The 24602-nt window shown below is 48.2% G+C and overlaps 1 protein-coding gene across 3 annotated transcripts; it reads right to left on the bottom strand.

Moving 5' to 3' along the window:
• Positions 1-1532: 1532 nt before the first annotated feature.
• On the bottom strand, positions 1533-24573 carry ACOX1 (acyl-CoA oxidase 1). 3 transcript variants are annotated; one of them, XM_084861963.1, is made up of 14 exons: positions 24070-24573; positions 23661-23820; positions 18777-18937; positions 9973-10080; positions 8502-8621; positions 8241-8356; positions 7431-7600; positions 6368-6530; positions 5576-5766; positions 5145-5324; positions 4927-5032; positions 4642-4785; positions 4214-4420; positions 1533-3336 (listed from the first exon to the last, which is right to left on the bottom strand). In XM_084861963.1, the coding sequence occupies exons 1-14, from the start codon at positions 24188-24190 to the stop codon at positions 3286-3288; spliced, it is 1998 nt and encodes a 665-aa protein (XP_084718089.1). In that variant the 5' UTR covers positions 24191-24573; the 3' UTR covers positions 1533-3285. The 3 variants fall into 3 exon arrangements, with proteins under 3 accessions (XP_084718089.1, XP_084718088.1, XP_084718090.1); XM_084861962.1 differs by lacking the exon at positions 18777-18937 and adding an exon at positions 11940-12097 and having other exon boundaries at positions 24070-24571; XM_084861964.1 differs by lacking the exon at positions 24070-24573 and adding an exon at positions 11940-12097 and having other exon boundaries at positions 23661-23800.
• Positions 24574-24602: the final 29 nt, after the last annotated feature.

Raw genomic sequence — 24602 nt, 5'->3', positions numbered from 1 at the left:
TGTTTCTCTTTCATCGATGTTTCTAGCTTTCTATCCCTCTCCCTTCTTCTCTGTAGAAAGTCAATAAAATATATTTAAAAAAACAAAAATCTCCTGCTCTCAGGTGGGATAATCCGTTTCCTGGTCTGCTCCTTCTCCATCCGCAGGAGCAGCTGCTGCTTCAAGGCAGCCGCTCACATCAGGCAGGCCTCCAGGTGTGCAAAAAGAGCAGCCGCGTTAGGAAGATCTGTGTCTGCTCTCTCCCTTCCTAAGGCGATGGATGGAAAGGACTGAGAAAGGGGAACGGACTGAGCAGCATTCCCCAGGGAACTCTGGGGTCGTGAACTTGAACAGTTCTTTCTCCAGCCAAAGCCCTTCATTGAAGAAAGGCACGGATTCAGAGCTAACACGTTAACTCCAGGAATTACAAAGTGCCTCCAGAGAGAAAACGTGGAACTCCTGGCATCGAGTTCTCAGCGCACGTGTCAACACAGTTAATGCCGCAGCGGAAGTGTGCTGGAGCAGGCTGATACCGCAGGAATGTCCCGCCCTGAGAACAAGAACAGGACAGCCCCACGGCTTTGGGGCCAAGTGTCCGGAGGCCACTAAGGTTCAAACACTGAAGTACCCCTCAGCACATACCCAACGGGGAGACAGCGCTCCAGGCACCTGAGGAAGAATCAACTTTCCTCCGTCACAAAGAGCACGAGTTTCCCATGGAACTTCAAACTCGGAGTCCTGCTCAGGGCACTTTTACAAAAACTTGGATCAGGATCCTCTAATAGGAAAGTCTGGTTCATTCTACTCGATCTTCATCATTATAGAGGAGACTAGGTGAAGTTTACCTTTGTAACCTCTGAAAACCTAACTTACACCAAAGAACCCAACACAAACTTATCAATGGTAAGGTGACCAGAAATCCCAACTTTTTTTTTTTTTAAATAAATATATTTTATTGATTTTCTACAGAGAGAAGGGAGAGGTACAGAGTGCTAGAAATGTCGATGAAAGAGAAACATCGATCAGCTGCCTCCTGCACACCCCCCACTGGGGATGTGCCCTCTACCAATGTACATGCCCTTGACCGGAATCGAACCTGGGACCTTTCAGTCCACAGACCGACGTTCTATCCACTGAGCCAAACCGGTTTCCGCAGACATCCCAACTTTTAACAATTTGTCCCGCGGTGTTTTTTGGAAAAAATCGGAACTTTTTTAAAACGCCGCGGGACAAATTGTTAAAAATCGGGACGGTCCCGCCAAAAGCGGGATGTCTGGTCACCTTAATCTATGGCCAAGTCTGCCTCCTCGGGGACAGCAGACTGGACCGCCTGCTTCCTGGTCAGCGCTCAACAAACCAGTTCTGACCGGACCAGAGCGCTCCTGGCTCCCGAGACGCAGCAATGCCAGCGGATGGTGGGCTCAGGCAGGCCTCACACCTTCTTTTGTTCCCAGGGTTACCTACCTCATAAATCCGTTACCTTAAAGCTCTTCATACTGTGAACTTGTTCAATTAGGTGGTACCCTCTTGGCCTCTAGACAGTACACATCAGGGAGGTTTTACTACATCTTTATTCTTTGATTACAGTGAGTCAAGTTCAAGACAAAACATTCCAATATTAATAAAAATAGTATCAAAGGTCAGATTTAGTTTATTAGATGCATGTATTTCAAACACAGATCCTGATTACAGACGTTCACCTGTGGGTAAGGTGCTTAAGCACTGATTGTGAAACAATTCTGTATTGAACAGGCCAATATCCGGTAATGTAAATATTATTTCTCAGAATCTGAACTATGTCAAGAAATACTCAAATGAGATGAGCATAGTGCTTTTTTATTTCCATCTTAGCACACTTATCAATTCATTCTCCTGGCGAGAGTAAGGCGAGAGTAAGAATTCCTGCTGGGCCTAAAATTCTCCTGTTCCTGGGACAGATTTTATGTCAGGTCCCCAGGGAGGAATAATTCCCATGAACTACAGCACTTCCTCAAGGACAACCAGTTTCCTGAGGCAGAAACAACTAGTTTCACAGACACCGTTAACAGGTTAAAAAAAGTTTAAAATCAAGTGATGTACTGTTTTACATTGATTTTAAGAATAAAACTCAATAAGAGATACATGTTTACTTTACATATAGAATGATTGTGTCAATTAGGTTTTAGTTGAAAGGACAACTTAGTTCAGATAAAATGCCTAGAAACACTGAAAATAAAACCAGAAGTACAGGAAGAAAGATTCTAGGCAATTTCCGTTTATCCTTCAGCCTTCGTTTCAATGATTATATTTTCTGATTCAAGTCAGAACACATGGTTTGGGAAGGGTTTTCTATGCTGCCCCGGGCATGAGAGGCTGTAACCTGAGTGATGCTTTTACTTCCGCCTGCCAGGTGCTGGGACCTCCCAGCATGTTAACGGTCTAGCCAAAATGACGGCACCCATGCAATCTGGATTGTCCCAGGCTTTCCAGTTAGTATGGTCACCGAAGTCACGGTAAGCGCAACCCTCTACTCCCTCCACCTCTTTCTCCTTTTTCCCCTCCTCCAGGAAGTTGAGGAGGAGGAGGGCGGGAGATCAAACACCACTGACTGAAGTCCCATCAGCTGCCAAGGGTCCCGTGAGAGAGAACTTTGCTACCTGCCTCTTCCCACGATGCTGTGACAGCTTAGGGTCCTGCGAACAGAAGAGTTCCCAGCTCACAGACCACGGCCTCGCAGGGCGCCTCAGCTGAAGAAATCCTTGTGTCGGATCACGCTACTACGAACGATCAGAGAAACGCCAGCGATCAAGGGCAAGCAGGCAGGCAACGTGTCAAGCACGGACTCACACCGAATTTCCTGATTAGTTTATTTCTCCCAATCCGTGTTCTTCGTTCTGCTTTTAAGCCAGGGCCCATGGTGGGAGGGGTAGGGCACTCAGCAGGAAAGTTCTACCCCCACTTTAAAAACACCTTTGCTTAAAAACACACTTATCCAGTGATTAGCAATTAAGAAGTGAAAAATTAACTACTCGGTAGTTAAACTCTATGAATTATCCAAAGTTACGGCCTGGGATCAGCAGTGTTACGAGGGGAAATCATACTGCATTTTTAAAGCTCTTTCTGAATGCTTAGCAGGTCTTTCTTAGTGTTAATTGCACTTGAAACATTTGATTTTTCATTTAATCTCTGAAAGCTGTTCATTGTTTTCTTCGTTGATACAGAGGAAAGGGTCAATTTATCGTGTGCTCCGAAGCTCTCTGGATGGATCGAGATTCCGTGCAGGTTGTGTGACAGGTGCAGGGGCGAGGAGGACTGAGGCCGTGACCTTCAGAGCTTGGACTGCAGCGGCTTCAGGTGCTTGTAGAAAGACTCATGGACCTGAGGGGAGGCAGGGGGAGAAGGGACTGATCAGAAGCTTGCAGTGTAAAAGCCCTTTCTGTTGTTGTTAATCCTCACCTAAAAATCTTCCCACTGATTTTTAGAGAGTGAAAGGGAGGAAAGGAGGAAAAGAGAGAAGAAAGAGAAGAGAAAAACATCAGACTGGGGCTGGGAATTGAACCTGAGACCCTTCAGTGCTTGGCCAATGCTCTAACCACTGAGCCCACCGACCAGGGCTAAAAGAGCATACTCTTAACCAGGGGTCTTCAAACTACGGCCCGCAGAGGAGTCTGATCCGGCCCGCCAGGTTTTTTGGGCAGTGAGCGCAGCCAAGGTGTTACAGTAGGAATTAGTAGTTCATATAGTCCGGCCCTCCAGCTCTCTGAGGGACCGTGATCTGGCCCCCACTTTAAAAAGTTTGAGGACCCCTGCAGTCTTAACCAAGAATTATCAGGGCCTCATTTGGACCCTGATCCAAAGAATCGGGGGTGGGGTGGGGGGACAGAATTGAGCCAACTGGGAAACTTTGGGCACGGAGTAGTTCATCATACAATCCTTATCTTTTAGAGCAGCGGTTCTCAACCTTCCTAATGCCTCGACCTTTAATCCAGCTCCTCGTGTGGTGGTGACCCCCAACCATAAAATTATTTTCGTTGCTACTTCATAACTGTCATTTTGCTACTGTTATGAATCATAATGTAAATATCTGTGTTTTCCGATGGTCTTAGGCTCTACAGATCCACGAGCAGGGTGGCCTAAGACCACGGGAAAACACAGATATTTACATGTTGGGGCGCGCTAGCCAAGCTTTCACAGATGGACGCCGGAGGCCTTGCTGTCTCGGGGACCGGAGTCGCCGGGGGAGGACCTGCGTTACCTCGGCTTTGTTGAGTGGGGAGGTCTTGGCCCACTCGAACAGGTTCTCGTACACGTTGCCGTCGTAGCGGCCCAGCACGGAGCCCAGCGACACGTCCTGGAAATCAAACGCATCGACCAGCGTGACGGCGTCCGGGCGGATCACGGTCAGCAGCTCCTTGATGCGCTGGTGCACCTGGGTGACCTGGGTGTCCGTCAGGATGTTCTCCTGCAAGAAAAGCACGCAAACGGCGTGTGTGTCTGTCCGGCGTTAACGACACTATTGCGATAACAAAACCCGCGTGTCTTTCTCCACACGGACAACTGCAAACCTGTTCGCCCGCCCCTGTATGCAGACAGCTCGATGTATCATATGCACGCACAACGATAAGCCAGACCACACCATTTTCTCCCGAAGGAAAGGAGCGGCCGGCGGGAGGAGAGGCTGACCTGGAGGAAGTCCCCCGCCTTCTGGCTGATCCCGTACAGCGCGTACAGGAGGCACAGGTTCCGCAGCACGGCCTGGATGGGCTTGTCCTGGATTTTCAGGAGCTGCTCCGAGAAGAGCTTCACCGTCACGTAGTGGCAGTGCGCCTAGAGAGAGGGAGCGGGGAGGAGAGAGAGAGAGGGCAGCAGGGGTGAGCGCGCTGCAGGGCTCACCACCAGCGCCCCGTCTGCGGGACAGGGAGGCGGTGGTGGGTGGGGCCGGGCCGGGCGCGCAGTGCCACCACTGACCTCACTTGCTCGCACGAGGTCCACGGAAGTCAGGTTCCACGCGACCTCCTTGCTTTTCCGGTGACTCACTTCCGTCTGAAGGTTTTTGGCAGCGATTTCTACCAATCTGTTAAGAAATGAAAGGAAACGGAAGCTCAGAGGAAGGGACCACAGTGCCCATGCCTCCCTCCTCTTCCGTCAGGCCCAGCCCGGCCCCACGGCCGCCCGAGGGCGCTCACCTGGCCGCCCGGAGCCGGTAGGCCTCGGTGAGGCTGTGGGTGCTGTCGATGTCCACCACGGCGGGCCACACGGCCACCTGCTGCGGCTGGATGCGCTGGCTGGGCAGGTCGTTCAGGTAGGACACCATGCCGCACACCAGCTTCCCCGCGCGCACCTGGTCGTAGCTCTTCATCAGAAACCTAGAGCCAGACGCAGCGTTCAGTGGCTGCTTCTCAGAAGCAGAATGAACCAACCCTTCAGAGGGTAAGTGAAGGGACAGGTGAGCTTTACACTCTGTCTGATCACAAGATCAACAGAATGGGTGCGGGCAGAAGGCGCGATGACGTCTGTAAGGGACACACTTAGTGTGAAGAGCACACACGGTAACCGGGGCCGGCGAAAGGCCTGGAACGCTCTAGCTAACGGGCCAGGCAGCGCGGCCAGGACTCACCGGGCGGTCTGCAGCATCATGACGGTGTTCTCGCCCTCGAAGGTGCAGGTCGGGGTGAAGGTGACGTAGATGTTGGGGAGGCCGCTGCAGTGAGAGTAGCCGTGCCCGCCACAGGCCATCCGGCAGGCTTCGATGGCCGCGTTGGTCGTCCAGGAGGTGAAAGCCTTCAGCCCGGCGGTGAGGGCATGGAGCTGAGGGCAAGCAAGGCCGTCAGAACGTGCGCTGACAGCGGAGTTCCGAGGAGAAACACTGACCTCCCTGCCAGCACTGGTCGCTTTCAAAATCACCTGCCACACGTATCGGAAGCAGCGTGGGCATCTCCTGCCTGATCCTCCCACTCCCCTCCCACACTCCCTCGGAACTCTCTACTTGGCAAAAAGTCTCCACTATGTTCCCTTCGTTAACAGACGACCAACATGGTGCAGTGTTTCGGAAACTTAAAGACCAAACTCACAGCCCAACCGGCGTGGCTCAGGGGCTGAGCATCAACCTAGGAACCAGGAGGTCATGGTTCGATTCCCAGTCAGGGCACATCCCCATTGTAAGGCGTGCAGGAGGCAACTGATCAATGATCCATGATTCTCTCTCATCATTGATGTTTCTCTCTCTCTTCTCTGAAATCAACAAAAATGATAAAAACAAACGCTACATGTGTTCATAGCTAACTCCATTCAACCAGAAGAACTTTTTGGATCTTTTGAGAATATACGGAGCATTCAAGAAATGCCAGTGCGTGCTTCCCCCGGACACCATCCGACAGGCACACGTGAGAGGGCAGGAGCCTCCACGCACCTCGGGCAGCTCGCTCAGGTCCCCGTGGCCAATGTCCTCGTTAATGCGGTGGTAGGTCTCCTTCATGTAGGCGCCGACAAAATGGAAGGCATAGGCAGTGGCCAGCAGCGGGAAGAGTTTATATTGCTGGGTTTGAAAATCCAAAATCTGTGGTTCCGGGTCACTAAGATATATAGAAAAGGGGGGGAAATTATACACACATACAGAACAGACTCTGAGCCAGGCTCCAGTCTAAGCACTTTGGCCTATTAACTTATTTCATCCTCATAAAGACCCTGGGAGGGAACACGTGTTACCCCATTTTACAGATGGGCAAGGAGAGGTCCAGGACCAGCTGCACTCACGCAGCTAGTAAGGGGCAGACCCTCGATTTACAGTGAGGCGATGTTTGCCACAGAAGATGCTCTTAACCCCCCGTCGTAGGTGGACACACGTTCCTAGCTGTGACATTCCGATCTTTCTGTCTTTCCAGCATGACTACGGAAACTATCTTACGGCAACATACAAAAGCAAAGTTAATTAACTTTGTAGGAGGAAGGCAATGGTAAAGAGATCCAACCTGCTAACTAGATGGCTGAATAAGTTATATTTTGACCACAACTATAGAGAAGACCCAGTGCACAGAATTAACTATTTAAATTCTAAGAAGGTCTGCTCTTATCGATTCCTTTATTCCTTCTTTTGGAGTGAAAGGCAGTAGTAGGGATAAACTACGGGGATGGACACAAAATGGAGCCAAGTTCAATATCGCTTTCACCATGCCCGATTTGTCGTTGTTAGTAGCAATTCGAATTTTCAAACTGCCTTCACTGTTTTGAACATTTCCTGAGAAGAGCTCAAGTAACATTATTCCTGTTTTTCTTGGCAGGTTAAGAACAATAAAGTGGTTCTCTCCTCTTTCCGCTTATGGAAAGGAAATGCAGGTTCTAAGCAGCAGGCAGGCACACTGCCAGCCCAGCTCAGTCTATGGCCACGGCGTCTTCTCTGCACCACATCGGGGGATTTGGTATCCGACTGGGCTCAAAGCCAGGAGGTCAGTGATGAGCCCATCGGCCCCCCTCACCCCGGCTTGATCTCGGACTGGTGCCTCACGGCGCTGTATCGGATGGCGATGGTGCAGGCCTTGGCCAGGCTCCGGGCGGCTTCGCCCACGAGGAAGGACCTGATGAACACCATGGTGCCGTAGGTCAGCTTGTTGCTCACGGGCTTCACGTAGGTGCCATCAGGCTTCACCTGGAAAAGGACAGGGGGCTGAGCTTCCGCTGTGAACCCAAGAGGCAGCCTAGGCCAGAATGGCCCAGGGGCATTGCCTGTGGACTTGTTTCAAACAGAAAGCCCTGGCTGGTGTGACTCAATGGGTTGGGCGTAGTCCTGGGCTGTGGGCTCGATCCCAGATAGGAGTGTGTAGGAGGCAGCCAGTAGATGTTTCTGCTCTCACACTGATGTTCCCCTCTCCCCCACTCCCTTCCTCTCTCTCTCAAAATCAATAAAATAAAATAAATTTAAAAATTTCATTAAATCAGAAACTCTGGGGGCAGAGCTCTGTAGATTTCAGCTGGCCCTCCAGATGATTCTAATGAGCCGTCAAGTTTGAGACCGCTGGGTTAGCCGACCAGAATATGCTCTTTAGACCTGCCCATGGCTGCCAGCTTCACTGTCACAATAACAGCAGCATCAGAGTGAAGCTGTGCTGATAGCTTCTAGAAACAGACCCTGCGCAATTGTCGACAGTTTTGGCTCAAATAAACTCATTAAAAAAAATAAAAACAAAACAAACAAACAAACAAAAACGAAACAGACCCTGCTGACCCTGAGGCCAGCACCAGACACAGCACCCGCGCCCGACACCCTGCCCCTCCCGCGTCTCACTCACCTGGGCATACTTCATCAGCATGTTCTCTCTGGGGATCCGGAAATGGTCCATCTTCAGGTAGCCATTATCCATCTCATCATAGCCGAACTTGGGGCCAATGTCGCCAACAGTGATGCCTACCACGAGAGAAAGGAGAGTCACCAGGGTCTCTGCTCTGGAAACCCTGGCTGTCCCACTCTCCTTTAGTTGGGTTTTATGCTTTTTGCAGAAGAAAGTGCTCGGTTTAAGTTTTCATGTCAACATCAGATGAACAACTCTAACCTGGCAGAGGCTTGTGGGTTCCAATCTCACGAAGAGGTACGATGAAGGCATGTAACCCATAGCATTTCCCCTGGGTGTAGAGCTGGGCTAGCACTATCGCATGATTTGAAGTCTTTCCAACTGCGACATCAAAAAACAAGAGACACAAGTGAGCCGTTCTTACATGATCCGAGGGGCAGACATGGAAGAGAAAACATGTTAAATGAAATGCTAGCCTCTTGACAGTGTGCCAGAAAGCCTTTATGACAACGCCACACCGTTTTCAGAAGAAAATCTGTGTAAGATGAGTTATTAAAATGTATGGAACTTTGGCAGATCAATCCTCCATTTCCATAGATATCTATGTGCACACACACACACACACACACACACACACACTAGAGGCCTTCCTTTCCCTGGCTGCCGGCACCGGTTTTCCTCTGGCTCCCAGGAGCTGGGCTGCAGCAGAGCCAAGCCTTTAGCCTTCAGGCTTCTGGAGCCTTCAGTCTTCGCTCTGTGCCTGTGTATGTAAATTAACCTGCCATTTTGTTGGTTAATTTGCATACTCACTCCTGATTGGCTGGTGAGCATCGTGGAGATAGTCAATTTGCATCTTTCTCTTTTATTAGTGTAGATATATACACTAATGGGATAACTGACATATAATACCATCTAAGTTTAAGATGTACAATTCCTTGACAGTATTTTATTTTCAAAGATGACTCAGCTCTCTTTTCTACTATTTTCCCATTTGCATAAAGTAATGCTTTCCAAAGCAGTAGCCACCAGACACCTGTGGCCATTTGTGTTAATTATAATGAAGTAAAAGAAAGAAAAGATTCCATTCCTTTGCCAACCAGCGGCCCTTGGGGTGCTCCACTGGGGTGCACGGTAGCAGCCAGCACCTTGAGCAGCAGTGAGAGCCGCCCATCGTGCAGAAGGCTCTGAGGGCCAGTGCTGTCAGGAGATTTCTGGTTAGTACTTCCAGAATTTGTGTCTTCTTGTTGCATGCTAGTCTGTTTCTTACAAAAATATATTAAAATATATAATGTGAATAACAAAATCCTTCAAGCACTAACGCCGTCTGAAATATATATCCTAAGACAATGACTCGGAATGGAAGACAATATTAAATAAGTTTCATGTAAAATTTATGATAAAAATCTGAAAATAACTCAAGTGCTTTTCAATACAGAAATGACGAACCACACAGGGAGTGCAGGGCTACCTGAATGATGGCGATGCAAACTACGCTCACACTCAGACACGCTTCGATGGAAGCTGAGCAGAGACAGCTCTCCTTCCTGCGCTCTGTGAGGTATAAGATCTGTAACGCTCAGCAGAACGTTAAACAGCTTAGAATAGGTAAGCCTGGAGTTTTTCTATTAAGAAAAAGAAGCTTTTTCTATATTTCAAAACGATATTCTCATATGAGCTCTCCATTCTAAACGTGATCTTCAAACATCCAGTCACTGTTCCGAAGCTCACTTACGTCCCCCGGGCCACCACTTGATGGAGGTCACGGTCGGACTATTGAGGATGAACTCCTGGGTCTCGGGGTCGTATGTGGCTGTGGTCTCCAGGCCGCGCAGGTGAGTCCCTGGGGAACAAATCACATGCACGTGAGCCACATGAGGGGAAAGAGGCACAGAGCACCATCTCCCCACTAGTCCTCTAAGCTGGACCATCTCGGGATAACATCTCAGGATAATCGGTCCTCTAAGCTCTAAGACTATACAGTGCTTTTGGATGAGCTACCCATGGTTGAAAACCAAGACAGTAACTCCCGGTCCCTAACCAGGTAACATTATTGAGAGCACCCAAAAGGAAAAGTAGAGGCAGCTTAGGATCCTAGTTTCTAAGGTCCCAGGACATGAATTTCAGTTAACTGCCCTCCTAAGCCCATCTCTAAGTGTGAGTATGCCAATTTCAACGCAGACTGTTGTGTTTTCCTGCCAACTGCAAAGAGTAAGATAATGTGACAGGAAGGGACTCTCTAGCTAGATGTCTTGCAGATTGAGCGTTTGTTTCAGAATAACTGCCAGAATGGCAAACAAGATCTGCGAAAGGTGTCCCATGTGGGGAAAAGAGCCAGGCTGCCTCGCCTGGTGGCTCTCTGTGAGCCAGGAAGAGCTCCCGGTGCCGTGACTGCTGAAGGGGCGGGAGTCTTGGTTTAAATCCCAACGCGATGTGCCTTTTCCCTCAAAGGCCAGTTCCTCAGAACACAAACAGCTGAGTCAGGCTGGGTGGGTCTCACTAACAAGGAAACTCCAACATTTAGAAACTTCCCAGGAGCACGCAGCCACCGGTTTCCGTGGGACCCACAGCCTTCCCCGAGTGGGAATCAAGGAAGCGGACACGGAGACGCCTTAGCCAAGGCAGCAGCCTTTCAGAGAACAAGGTGACACTGCACAGAACAGAGGACGGCCAAGAGCTTAAAGATGCACATTTGAACCAAATGGCATCCATTGAGCCTCGCCAGAGCACTCCGCACCGAAGCCGAAGACAGAGCAGCTGTGACGAGATGAAGTCGCACAGAAATGAGAAATGGCAACCACACAGACCAGCTGTCCTGAGACCTCTGAGGGAAAGAGAAGCCAGAGAGTAGCCAACTGCCTGGGGGCGCAGCCGATCTTGTTCTTTATTTTGGCTAATCCTCACCCAAGAACATTTCTTCCTATTTCAGAGAGAATGGAAGGGAGGGAGGGGTACCAACAGAAAGAGAGAGATAGAGAGAAACATTGATGTGAGGGACACATCAATTAGCTGCCTCCTGCACACACCCCAACCAGGACTGGGATCGAACATGCAGGAACCTACAACCCAGTGTGAGCCCTTGACCTGGAATTGAGCCAGCAACCCTTCCGTGAAAGGGCCGACGCTCCAACCATTGAGCAACATCGGCCAGGGCACAGCTAATCTTATTTTCCTGAACTCTGGCGAAGCCAGCTTTAGAACTTCACGGAATTTACTGGATCAAGGCATAAGTAACTTCCAGGTATAAAATGCTGCATGTTTTGGTTATATAAGCCACTCACTTCCCGTCAGCAAATCAGAGAGCACACATACTGTAAATCTGTATTTCTTCTGGAATTTCTGCAAGTTCGTGATATATCCATAGTAAGGGTGATCAGACAGTAACGAAGAAAGATGGGTTCAGAGTCTATAATGCATACCATTCTACGCAACTCCAGTGAACCCGTAAAAGCACTGAGCAAGGCCTGGCTTGCCATTACTGATCTCCTGACGGGGAAGCAATGGAAAGAAAAACCAGCCTGTCCCTGTGATCACGTAACCTTTCACTTTCACTGACCAAAGCACTGTCTTTGCTAAGACTTGTATGTTGAAAAACCTGGCTTCTACAGAAAGGGCACATGCAAACGGCTCGCACATGCCACGGCTAGCACGCTCAGCCTGCAGCACCCGCCCAGCCCAGAACGTAGACCGAACGCAGCGTACCATGGCCCATCTCGGTCTGGGCATAGGTGCCAATGACCTCCAAGTTCCAGGCGGGCATGAAGAAGCGCTCCTGCTGCTCCGCAGTCGCCTGGTGAAGCAAGGTGGGCAGGAACATGCCCAAGTGGAGATCCAGAGGCGAGGGCCCTCGGTGCACAAAGCTTGAAGGCACCCGGGTGGGCATTGGGAAGAGTCGTCAGGTGGGAGAGAATCAGCAGTGTGCACAGACAGAGGGAGGGAGGGGAGAAAAAACAGACAACCTCTGTGAGTACGTTAGTGGGGCCTTCACGTGTCAGAGCACCGCCGCTTTCTGCGTCACCCTCTCTCGGGGCAGTGACTCCCAGTTCTCTTCGCACACCTTCCTCTCCGACCGCCCACCTCAAAGCCTCTGCAGCACGAAACCGTGGGGCGAGGCTGAGGGGGCCGGGCTCGCCACCAGTCAAAGGAGATGAGAAATCGGAAGAGGGTGCGTGGAATTTGGAATTTAGCTTACTACAGAAACTGGCAGTGCTCTTCACCCCAGCACAGTTCAGAAATTAAAAAGCATGCGGTTTCCAGTGAAGACCATATAATCAATCACAAGTCACAGATTCATGGCGCACAAGCTCTCCATCATGGTTTATGGGATTGTCACTAATGACAACAAGCATCTTCGCAGCAATTTTAGTTCCACTTACTAACATCTTCCTTTTCCATCTAAACTCTCCAGATGCTTTAGACTTTTGTGTGAATGTATCTTAATAGGAAATAGTTCTATATGCCTTCCACAAGCTCTTGTATTTTATTTATTTTTTTATTGTTAATTTTGAGAGAGAAACATTGGTTGGAGAGAGCAACATCAGGAGGCTGCTTCCCGCATGCCCTACTGGTTGTGGGTTCGCTCCCTGGTCAGGGCACATGCAAGAATCAAGCAATGGCCGAGACTGGTGTGGCTCAGTGGATAGAGCGTCAGTCTGCGGACTGAAAGGTCCCAGGTTCGATTCCGGTCAAGGGCATGTACCTTGGTTGCGGGCACATCCCCAGTAGGGGGTATGCAAGAGGCAGCTGGTCGATGTTTCTCTCTCATTGACATTTCTAGCTCTCTATCTCTCTCCCTTCCTCTCTGTAAAAAGTCAATAAAATATATAAAAAAAAAAAAAAAAAAAAAGAATCAAGCAATGGATGCATAAGTAGGTGGAGCCCTCTCTCCCCTCCCCCTCCCTCCAGATAAAGAAAATAAAGACTCCTGTCGCCTAGCCATCTCCTAGTCCAGTGGCCCTGGGTTGAGACAATGAGGAGGACACTTGCCGAAACCAGAGCTGTCCCTGGAAACGCCCAGTGAGATGTGAGCACTGGTGGAAACTGGGTGAAAGGTCCCCGGGGCCGCTCTATGCTATTTCTGCCACTTCCTAGGAATGGACAGTCCTAGGAATTTCAAAACGATCAGTTAAAAAAGCACGCTCCAGCATGAGAGAGGACCTCTCACTCACAATCGGGAATGCCAGCTGTCCCGTTTTTAAAGGGACGGCGAGTAGGGAGCAAAATAAATGTCTGCCTGTGACCTGAAAAGAAGAGAGCGCTCTGAACTAGGCTGACAGCCGTGGCCAGGACCAGGCCGGCGGCGCTGGGCTGCTCTGCATTACTAGAAACCAGAGCCGCTCCTGGGGAGGGAGGGCAGCAGCGGAGTGCGGCTCACGGAAGAGCACCACACAACAGGCTACCACAAACCCACGTTAGGACTCCGGTAAAGCCACTACAACCAGCTGTTCTTGAGCCTGAAGAGTGTAATCTAGGAGTGGATGGAATTTAGGCATGCTACAAGGAGAAAGTGATCTTAGACAATTCTTTGAATTAAATATTTGTTGTAAAAAGTCATGCATAATGAAGATTAAAATTTTTTTTAGAGAGAGGGGGATTGAGGGAGGCTGAGAGAGAGGAGAACATGGACTTGTTGTTCCACTTACTGACGCACTCAGTGGTTACCGCTCGCATGTGCTGCAGCCTTGGGGTATGGGGACGGTGCTCTAACCACCCGAGCTCCCGGCGGGGCGTTGGGCATCACCGGAGGCCCGATGCATGGAGTCCGTGCAGGGGGCCTTCCGTCTCCCGGCTGCCGGCAGCGGCTGCCCTCCAGCCTGGCTTTGTCCGGAAGGACGTCCGGTCTAATTAGCATATTATGCTTTTATTATTAGATTTTACATTTTACTTGGTGAAGCAATAGAGTTGATTTTTTTAAAACCGTAACACGGAAGGCCTTTCCAGTCAATACTGAGGACAAAATGACTGGTTGATGATGTAAGAGAAAGGAAGGAAGACACCGGCATTCCTAAAGGATACTGGGAAAGCTGTCAGCCCTGGCCGGGTAGCTCCGTCGGCTGGAGCACTGTCCCAGTCCACCAAGGCTGTGGGCTTGGTCCCCGGTCAGAGCATATACCAGAAGCAACCGATGGTACATAAATAAGTGGAACAACAAATCCATCTCCCTCTCTCTCTCAAATCAATAAATAACATTTTTTAAAAAGAAAGAAAAGCTGTAGGCTATAAAGAAAAAAAATCACTGCATTCTTATTAAGACCATTCAAGTAGAAACACCAGAGAAGAGATTTACAAAATCAACAAAATATTTAAAATGGGTTAAGTAACTTAGCTCATTAAACATTTAATTAGGAAAAAATATATACCTAATAATATGAATAAAAAAGATAAGAACAAAAAGGAAATTGCTAATTCCTGGCTGAAAGGACTAAATAAAGTTAATACTTCCCAATAAATCACAAGGATGTAATGTAACATGGATTTTAAGTTCCTGTAGAATTCACTTAACAACTTGATAAACTGCGATCAGAATTCATCTAGAAGAGTAAGTATGCAAAGTATACCAAATACATGTATCTTGAAATGTAACGATAGTTGTAGGCTTAGCCTATCAGGTTTAAAATATCTTACAAAGCAACAACGAGCCCAAGTTTATGATGCTACCCTGTTTCCCCGAAAATAAGACAGTGTCTTATATTAATTTTTTTCTTCCAAAGTTGCGCTAGGTCATATTTTCAGGGGATGTCTTATCTTTCCATGCGCTAGGTCTTATTTTTGGAGGATGTCTTATTTTTGGGGAAACACGGTAGGAGAAAGACAAAGGAAGAAACAAATGACAGTAATGTATTTAAGATTCTATTATAGAAGAAAGTTAAAACTATTATAAGATGAATCAGAAAGAACGTAACAATGGTGATGAGCTAAGAGTTAATAAACATAAACACATAAGGGATCATTCATCACTAGAGCATACATAGGTCAAAGCGCTGAATATGAAGCCAACAAGATTGGGAGAAAATAGAACACTTACACTACTCAGAGAAGGGTGCATTGAACACATACGGCCAAACGTGTAATGAAACAGAAGGCAATAGAAAAAATATTGCAAGGGTACAGTATACTCATATAAAATCAACATGCATATTCCATTTAATTGATATTCAAAGTAGGAAAATTCAGCCTTAACTGGTTTGGCTCAGTGATAGAGTGTTGGTCTGAGACTAAAGGGTCCCAGGTTCGATTCTGGTCAAGGGCACGTACCTTGGTTGTCGGCACATCCCCAGTGGGGTGTGTGTAGGAGGCAGCTGATCGATGTTTCTCTCTCATCGATGTTTCTAACTCTCTATCTCTCTCCCTTCCTCTCTGTAAAAAAAAATCAATAAAATATATTTAACAAAAGAAAAAAAGAAAAAGAAAAATTCAGTTTTATACTTGGGAAATGCAGACAGTAAGCCAAAACACATAGTACAATAATATCTGGGCACTGGAAAATTAAAACTCTTAACTCAGATACATATTGATGTAGCAATACAAAGTTACAGGAACTATGTTGATGAGGCTATGGAGATCCAAGTTTACTAAAAAGTTGCTAAATACACTGTAAACTGGTTCTGTGTTTTAGAAGAAGTACTGAACTATGCAATAAAAGCTAGAAAATGTTCATTTCCTTTGACACGGTCATTTGTTCTGAGATATTCTAAAGGCACAGCCCGAAGGACAGAGTTTGTGTACAGAAGCTGACACTGTTATTCCTGACAGCGGGAAAGGAGACTGGCCCAAACACGTAGGGAGCGAGTCTCCTGGGCAGTCCCCAAAGGGAAGAGACTCGCCCAGGAAAAAGGACAGAGACGGTTGGGGGGACAGCAGGGAAGACACAGGGGGAGAAAGATCACTGACTTACAAATTCAAGCTCACCATTTTTCAAGTTTCAGAGGGAGAAAGAGGCGTTATTAGCGATGGGAATTTGCAAAGATACTGCAGCATCTTCAAGGACGATCACTACGTATTGTATAAGCTGCATTTTCCTTAAGAGTGATAACAATAACAGTCAGTAACAGACACGAATGCAAGAAGAGTCACTAGAGTCAAAACCGGTTTGGCTCAGTGGACAGAGCGTTGGCCTGCGGACTGAAAGGTTTAGATTCTATTCTAATCAAGGGCATGTGCCCTGGTTGGGGGCACATCCCCAGTGGGGGGTGTGCAGGAGACAGCTGATCAATGTTTCTCTCTCATCGATGTTTCTAACTCTATCCTTCTCTCTTCCTCTCTGTAAAAAATCAAAAAAATATATTAAAAAAAAGTGAGAGAATCATCGATTCTAGGAGTGACCAGCTGTGAAATGACCAGTACCTGTGAAGATCACACGTACTGCCTGCTCTCAACCTGGCCCAGTGTCTGTCAGGATGTTAACGCTGGGCCACACACACTCTGGGTTACCCTAGGCACAGGGTGCTCTCCTGTGCCCAGACCTCTGCCCTATGCTCACAGACCCACACCCCAGGTGAGTGTCAGAGTCTGTGCCCAGCAGACACATGCGTATTTGGAGGGAAGCTAGTCCCCAGGCAAGAGGGAAAACAGGACTGAGACTGCCGGCAGGTGACGGGTTCTAAGATTCCCGAGAATCCTGGAATGAGCACGAGCAGTACTGATCTCCCCACTGCTCACGGCCACTCCGCGGTGAGCGGACACTGGAGATAACCATTGCTGATCAGTGTCCCAGAGTCTAGGATGCAGTGAACTAACGGAATGCCTGGCTTCCCTGGGAAAGAACAGCCGTCAGTGAAGTACAACTCACACCAATGGGAACCAATTCCAGCAAGAAACAGGATCTACTCCTGAAATGCTCTGAGCAGTGACTCCCCACCTTTTCATCGCATGCGCCCACAAAGTGATTACTAAAAGCAAAAGCCTGCAGCACCCAAAAATATCTCCTTCCATTTCCTGATCCGACAACAACAAAAAGGTATCGTTCTGATTCATGCACGTTGGAATGCCATTATTGTGTGGCAGACCACCAGTGCCCCTGGGCACAGCAGCTGAAAATCTCTGCTCTAAAGTGAATTTAAGAGATTGAGACAAAGGGGGTTCAAATACAAGAAAATGTCCGAAAACCAGAAGCAAAAGGAAAAGAAAACTCTCACATACGCAACACAGGACCTTAGTCCAATTTCTGGGCTCCTCCGACCAGTGAGGGTCAAGTCTTCACTTGTCCCCTCTCCTTCAAAGTTCCAGGCAATGTACATTTGGAAGGCACTTTACAAAGAGAGGCAGAGGATGGACCGATCAGTGAGAGAAAAACATCAGACCCATTCCGACTCAGGATGGTTTACATCTTAAGGCTCCTGTGAGCAGCGTGACTATTTAAAAAATATATATTTTATTGATTTTTTACAGAGAGGAAGGGAGAGTGATAAAGAGTTAGAAACATCGACCAGCTGCCTCCTGCACGCCTCCTACTGGGGATGTGCCTGCAACCAAGGTACATGCCCTTGACCGGAATCAAACCGGGGACCCTTCAGCCTGCAGGTTAACGCTCTACCCACTGAGCCAAACCGGTTAGGGCGGGTAACATGACTTAAGTTATAACATTCGCAGTGACAAATACTGAAAGAGAAAAAGGGTTCCGTACCACAACCTCTTTCAAGACTACAAAACACACTGCCTTTCTTCCGCTCTCCCCACCCTCCAAGACAGAAAGCCTGGGAACGGGCTTCCCTTCCCTTTCTCGGCTTGTGCTTTGAGGACCGGCCGCCCTGAAGCTCAGATCTCAGGCGTTGGACAGGCATTCAGAACACCCCGGGATTAGGATACAAAGCATTTTCCTAAACCGCTAACAAATCAAAATGCACCAAATCCTCTTTCCCTCTCTTTACTCTCCTTTATTTACATAACCGAAGCAATATGCTAATTAGAAGCCAGACAGGGCAATGCAAATTCGAGACACACAGACCTGCCAAGGGCCTTGTCCACGGAAACAAACTTATTTCACATCCAGATCAAACACTAAACTTTGCAAGTAGCCAGGCTTCTGGGAACAATTTAACCAAGAATTATTCCTAATGAGGAGGACACGGACATGAGTGGATAAGATGTATAAAAGAAACAAAGAACCAAACCGCCTTATCGCCCACTAGTGGCGATGGAATCATGAGGAAGACACCTCACAGCTCTAATCCTCCGCCTCATAAAATCCACATGGACTGAAGCAGACGCAACCTCCAGATGGAGAGGCGTTAACCCTCTCAAGAACTTCCAACACTTCAAGCATCAGACACCAACACAACGGGGCTCTTTGCCACATTTTCAACCCCGTCTTTCCACACTGCTCAGCCCGTTAAAACGGGCACACAGAGCACAGTGAGTAAATGATCCTGGGACCAGTGTCCGGGAAATGACCTATGAGGAGGGGTGGATCCTAGTTAACATTTGACAATCTGAAAATAAAATCCCGAGTGTTCAGCAGCAGAGGGACCCCGGAGGCCGGGCGTCGGCTGGTCAGTGCAGTCCCGAGGCAGGCTACCCACGGGCCCTCGTCTGTGGACTAACCGTGGCCCAGCTCCGTCTGGGCGTAGGTGCCAATTATCTGGAGTCCTTTGGCGGAAAGCAGCCATTTCTCTTTCTGAGCAGTGGTGCCCTGATTCAGCAAGGTGGGGACAAACATGGAGAAATTGAGGCCCACGGGTTCCACAAAATTGATCATATGTAGTCTACAGGAGAGAAAAGAAAAGCATCTCAGCCTCTCTGAAGTTCAAAATAAACAGCTGATGCTATGACTTCTCAAGGGCTGGAGAGGAGGGGAGTCCCGCCAGGGTCCCGTCTGTACGGGCAGAGTGTGAATGCAGGGACAGGAGGGTAGCTGCCCCTTTCACTTCTGCAGAGGCCCAGGAATCACCCCGCCATCTTCCGGGGGAAGATCACCCTCCAGAGGTGCTGGGACAGACACACACCCAGCAACACCCGGACTAGCCATCACCCACGGTCTCTGGTTTTTATATCAGTGTGACTGAGACTGTGGAGAGAGGGGACGGGAGTGTGAACAGAAGAGGGGACTGCACTTCACGGCAGGAAGTCACACACCTCACACCTCACCAACACAGGAGCCAAAGTCAACACGCAGCTGAGTGTGGAAGTCACTGTCAAACGCAGGGCGAGACTCAGAGCACTCCCTGACGAGTGTCTTACCAAACGAGGAAATGAGATTTCTGAGAAATACAAGCAGTCACTCAGGTGCTAGAAATGGTGCCAAAAAAAAAATGACACTCCTACTTTCAAGAGGGAACTGAGGTTGTGGGTTTATAAAATGACAATGGCACACACAAAATTCTAGGGAACTGAGAAGGGAAAATGTGACACAAAATAAAGACTGCATGATATTTATAACATACTGAGCTGTGTGAGGTGTTTTGTTTTGTTTTGTTTTGTTTTGTTTTGTTTGGAGGCCCCTTGAAAATCAACTTAATGCCCAACCGACGTGGCTCAGTGGTTGAGTGTCAACCTATGAACCAGGAGGTCAGTGGTTCGATTCCCAGTCAGGACACATGCCCGGGTTGCAGGCTTGGTCCCCAGGAAGCAGCTGATCAATGATTCTCTCTCATCATTGATGTTTCTCTCTCTCCCTCTCCCTTCCTCTCTGAAATCAATTAAAAAAAAATTTATGAAGAGGAAGAAAATCAACTTAAGAACAAAAATCTGAGTACTTGTTTTTTTAATCCTCACCCAGGGATATTTTTCCTATTGATTTATTATTATTATTTTTTATAATAATAAAATGGAGGGGAAGTAGGGATGTGGGAGAGAAAGAGAAACATTGATGCGAGACCCAAGTACGTGCCCTTGACTAGGAATCGAACCCAAGACCCTTCAGTCCAAAGGCTGACACTCTAACCACGGAGAAAAACAGGGCTGAGCACTTGTTTTCAAGTTATGTCCATCTCTCCTGAAGATGCTCCAGGGAACCGGCTTTGAAAGCCTAAGGGCCCCGCCAGGTAGCTCGGTGGGTTAGAGCTGGGTCAGAGCGGTCCGGCCCCGTCAGGTGCGGTTCCACCCCCGGTCAGGGGACAGACAGCGACCAACGAGACATAAACAAGTGCAACAACGAATCGATGTTCCTCTCTCTCTCAAAACCAATAAAAAATAAATAAAAACCTAAAAAAGAAAACAAAATTCATGGCTGATTCTCATTAGAATTTTAAATTACTCTTAAGAAGGTTTCGTTTTTTCATAGCAAATAGTCTAGTTAACAGACAAAATTACAGGAAAGGAGATTAGAAAAACAGCTTTTCTAATCTCCCCAACAGCAAGGTCTTAGTTTTCCAAAGACTGAAGAATTCTGTTGTTGCTCAAGTTGAGAAATTTCGAAGTTGTTTTACTAATATTCAGTCACCTTCAAAAGGGGGTTATATTTTGATAGAAGTGGATGTAAAAGACCAGTAAACACCCAAAATCCCCAGAGAGAGAAATATTCTAGTTTTCCATCAATTCTAGCATACCCCACCCCAACGGTAGCATTTAAGAAATCTGATGGACCTCACAATTGAAGCTGTCGGAGTTACCCGTCTCAGTTATGTAAGACATGGGTATCAGTTACGTTCAAAGGAGGCTTAAGACTTGGCACTCAATACTTGCCAAGATTACTTTTCAATTCCCTTCGCTAACATATTGATCTCCCTGTCATAGCCTACGGATATTGGAAGAATGTCAAAGGGCATGTTAAAGTTTGTCCTTTAATCCCCAAATAGCAAGGTCTATGTCATGAAAAATAATACCAAACTGCTGCCCTAACCGGTTTGGCTCAGTGGATAGAGCGTCGGCCTGTGGACTGAAAGGTCCCAGGTTCGATTCCGGTCAAGGGCATGTATCTTGGTTGCAGGCACATTCCCAGTGGGGAGTGTGCAGGAGGCAGCTGACTGATGTTTCTCTCTATCCCTCTCCCTTCCCCTCTGTAAAAAAACAATAAGATATATTTTTAAAAATAATAATAGCTGGGACCGGTTTGGCTCAGTGGATAGAGCATCGGCCTGCGGAAAGGTCCCGGGTTCGATTCCGGTCAAGGGCATAATAATAATATCAAACTGCCTGCTGTCCACTAATCTTTAACCTACATGAAGGACTTTGTCCTATTTCCTCGTGACTTCACTTGATTACCATCACAGATGATGAAATCGTCTAACCAACTCCTAACTACATTGCATCAACCATTTGAAAGCAAAACAAAATAAACCTCTCTTTATGTGTTATCTTAAGGAATAATAAAACCTTAATAATTTACCCATGTTGGGTAATTCAGAAAATTCCAGGGAGTTGCTCTACCTCAGTGGTTGTCAGCAGGTGTGGCAAGAGGCGCACTGGTGTGTCACAAGAGTTTTTAAAACATGCGATACCAGCTCTGGTCAGGTAGCACAGCTGGTTAGAGCACTGTCCTGACATGCCAAGATCTGGGGTTTGATCTCCAGTCAGGGCACATATAAAACTCACCAATAAATGCATAAATAAGTGGGACAAATCAATATTTCTCTCCCTCCCCCTAAAATCAATAAAAAAATTAAAGGAAAATTTAAGAGTCTCTAAAAAAACAACAACAACATATAATATCTGACCATTTAGTCGGGGGCACTGACCTCTTTTAACTTGCCAAATAGAAAAAATGACAACAGCCAACACAAGTCAGCTGGCGTAAATGAATCAAAATTATACCTTTTCTTTTTGTCAGATTAGCAAAAAATATAACGTTTTTTGGTGTGCCACAGAATTTTAGTAACGAGTTAATGTGTGACATGAGAGGAAAAGGGTTGAAAATCACTGCTCCACCTCAGTATCTCCCCAGCTACTAACTTTAAAAATAAAAAAGAGCATTTGGAAGTAAGTACTCTTAATTTGGGCTACCAAAAGTAAATTGTATTTTTATAACAAAAACGGAAAGAAATTCTGAGGGTAGTGCTAAAGGCCACAGTAAATTATTTTATGTTGACAAGAATAGTGAGGTTAATAAATTAGATACCAGCCTGGTCAGCGAGGCTCAGTGGTTGAGTATCAACCTATGAATCAGGGAGGTCGTGGTTTGATTCCAGGTCAGGGCACATACCCTGGTTGCAGGCTTGATCCCCAGTGGTGGGGAAGGAGGTGTGCAGGAGGCAGCCGATCAGTAAGTCTCTCTCATCATTGATGTTTCTATCTCTCTCTCCCTTTGACTCTTAAAAAATAAAAATTAGAAAAAAATTAGATACCAAATGAACTACAGGCAGTATTATGGGAGAAATGACTATCTATATATATAAAAGGCTAAGAAATGAAGTGTCCCCTTGGGAGTTGGACCAGGAGTCTGATCACTCTCTATGACATGTGCTGACCACCAGGGGGCGGTGTGGGATGAAGGAAGGCCCCCCAGCTAGCAGCCAGAAGGCCCTGATTGGCCCTAATGGCAGGCCAGGCCTAGGGACTCTACCCCTGCATGAATTTCGTGCACCAGGCCTCTAGATACCATATAAAGGCAAAACTTGTAACATGTTTCATTTTTTCTTAGCCTTTGAGTATACGCTACTCATCATATTTCATCTTTATTGAAAATAGTGAAGTTCTTCTAAAATATAGAAACCTAAAAGAGGAAATGCCCAGGAAGAAATGAGAAGTGGAAGGGGTGCTACAGGCCAAAGGGAATCTTGTATTAATTAGATCATGTAATTATAGACTGTTTGCTTAGATAAAGGCAAAGACGAAGAGCATTTTTTCCCAATTAAAAACAAACAAAAAAAAACAACACACACACACACACACACAAAAACAAAACACGGATTGTCTTTTTTTTCCAATTAAAAAAACCAACAAACACGGAAAAATGGAAGGTAATCTGCTCAGCACTGGACCTCGGAGGCCTCATATGTACCAGAGAACCAGTTAACACTGCCACCAGACTCAACAATGCCGGGTTCTTAGGGTGCTTTCTATTCATTCTGAAGTTTGACTAAAGTTCTTCATCCATCCCCCGTTATCCATTATTTAAAACACAAGATCTACACTACCATAGAAAAACAATGTCACTGCTATGAAATATTTACTGATGTTTGGTCTCGCTACGGAAAATTCCCTCAGAATCCAGCACCTACAGGGAGCAAGCCTCCTTCCCACGAAGGGCCGGGCATTTTGAATGAGAATCACTCAAACGGAGCCTCCAGGCGGCAAGAATCTGTGCGATTCTTGAGAATGAAAACTGCAGGGTCACCAATGCCTTATCAGCATTCCACAATGTCATTCTTTCCAAAGGCTTGGGTACAAAGGCCAGCATTCCCTTCCACACACACAGCTCTGCAGGGGCGTGCAAACAGGCCCGTCGGGTCTTCCAGCGCCAAGGCCCGACGAGCAAGCACCCACGGGCCGCGGATTTAGTCTGGGCTTTGGTCACCGGCGAACACGGGATCTGCCCTAAGGCATACCTACTTTTTAAACCACATGATTTCATCAGGGTCTGAGATGCCAAACTCCCTGATCTTCCTCACCAAGGTGGCACTCTTCCTCACAGCCACCTCGTACCGCTGGCTGCGCGTGAGGAAGTTCAAGTCCTCGTGCTTGAAGTCTGGGTCGTTGAGAATCAGGTTCTCTGGAAGGGAGTAAAGGGCATCAAGACGAAGACAGGTATTCTGGGCTCCGTTACTCCGCCCTGAATCACAGCTGGGCTTGGAGTCCCGGCCCGGTTCCCTCTGCGGATGGGCGATCCCCCCACCTCCCAACCCCCGCCACAGGCCGCCCCAGAAATGGGGGTCCCGGCTCTCCTAAAGCTGGGCCACAGCCTATGTCCTAAGGAGCACCCCCAGACGGTATCGAGGGAGGCCAGGCCCGCAGCCCTCACCGATCTCTCGGCGTCGCCGGGTGTTCTCCGGGCTGCCGTCCAGGATGTGCGTGAGCAGCTCGGGGTTGAAGCTGGCGGAGGCCCGCTCCCGGCGCAGGTCCTGGTTCATGGTGACAGCCATCGGAAGCAGCGGAGGCCGAGGAGGCGGCGTCGACTAAGGTTGTCAGACTGTCGGGTGCGGGCCGTGCCCGGGAGCTGCCCTGGGACCGCGCGAGGCCCCGCCCCCGGCCCGCCCCGGCCCGCCCCTCCGCTCCCCGCGGCCGCCGGGCGTGCGAGCGGCCTTAGTCGAGGCGGCGGCGGCGCCGGAGGGGCTCCTTCACTCAGGCCGGCCCCCGGGAAGGCGAATCCCTACCTCTCGGCCCGGGAACCCCCTGAGCCGACCCCCCCAAACCCGGGGAAAAGACTCCGGAAGCTGCTCTAGCAATTGTCCGGAGGGAGGGGGACGTGCGGCGCGCTCAGTACCGCCCCTGGCCGCGCGATCACGCGGGGCGGAAACAGGAAGCAAAAGACGGCCGGGACGCGCAAACAGGTTG

Source organism: Pipistrellus hanaki (genome assembly GCF_964339955.1).
Source record: "Pipistrellus hanaki genome assembly, chromosome: 16".
Lineage (NCBI taxonomy): Eukaryota > Metazoa > Chordata > Mammalia > Chiroptera > Vespertilionidae > Pipistrellus > Pipistrellus hanaki.
The sequence above is the reverse complement of the archived record's forward strand: the minus strand, read 5'-3'. Positions and strand labels throughout refer to the sequence as shown.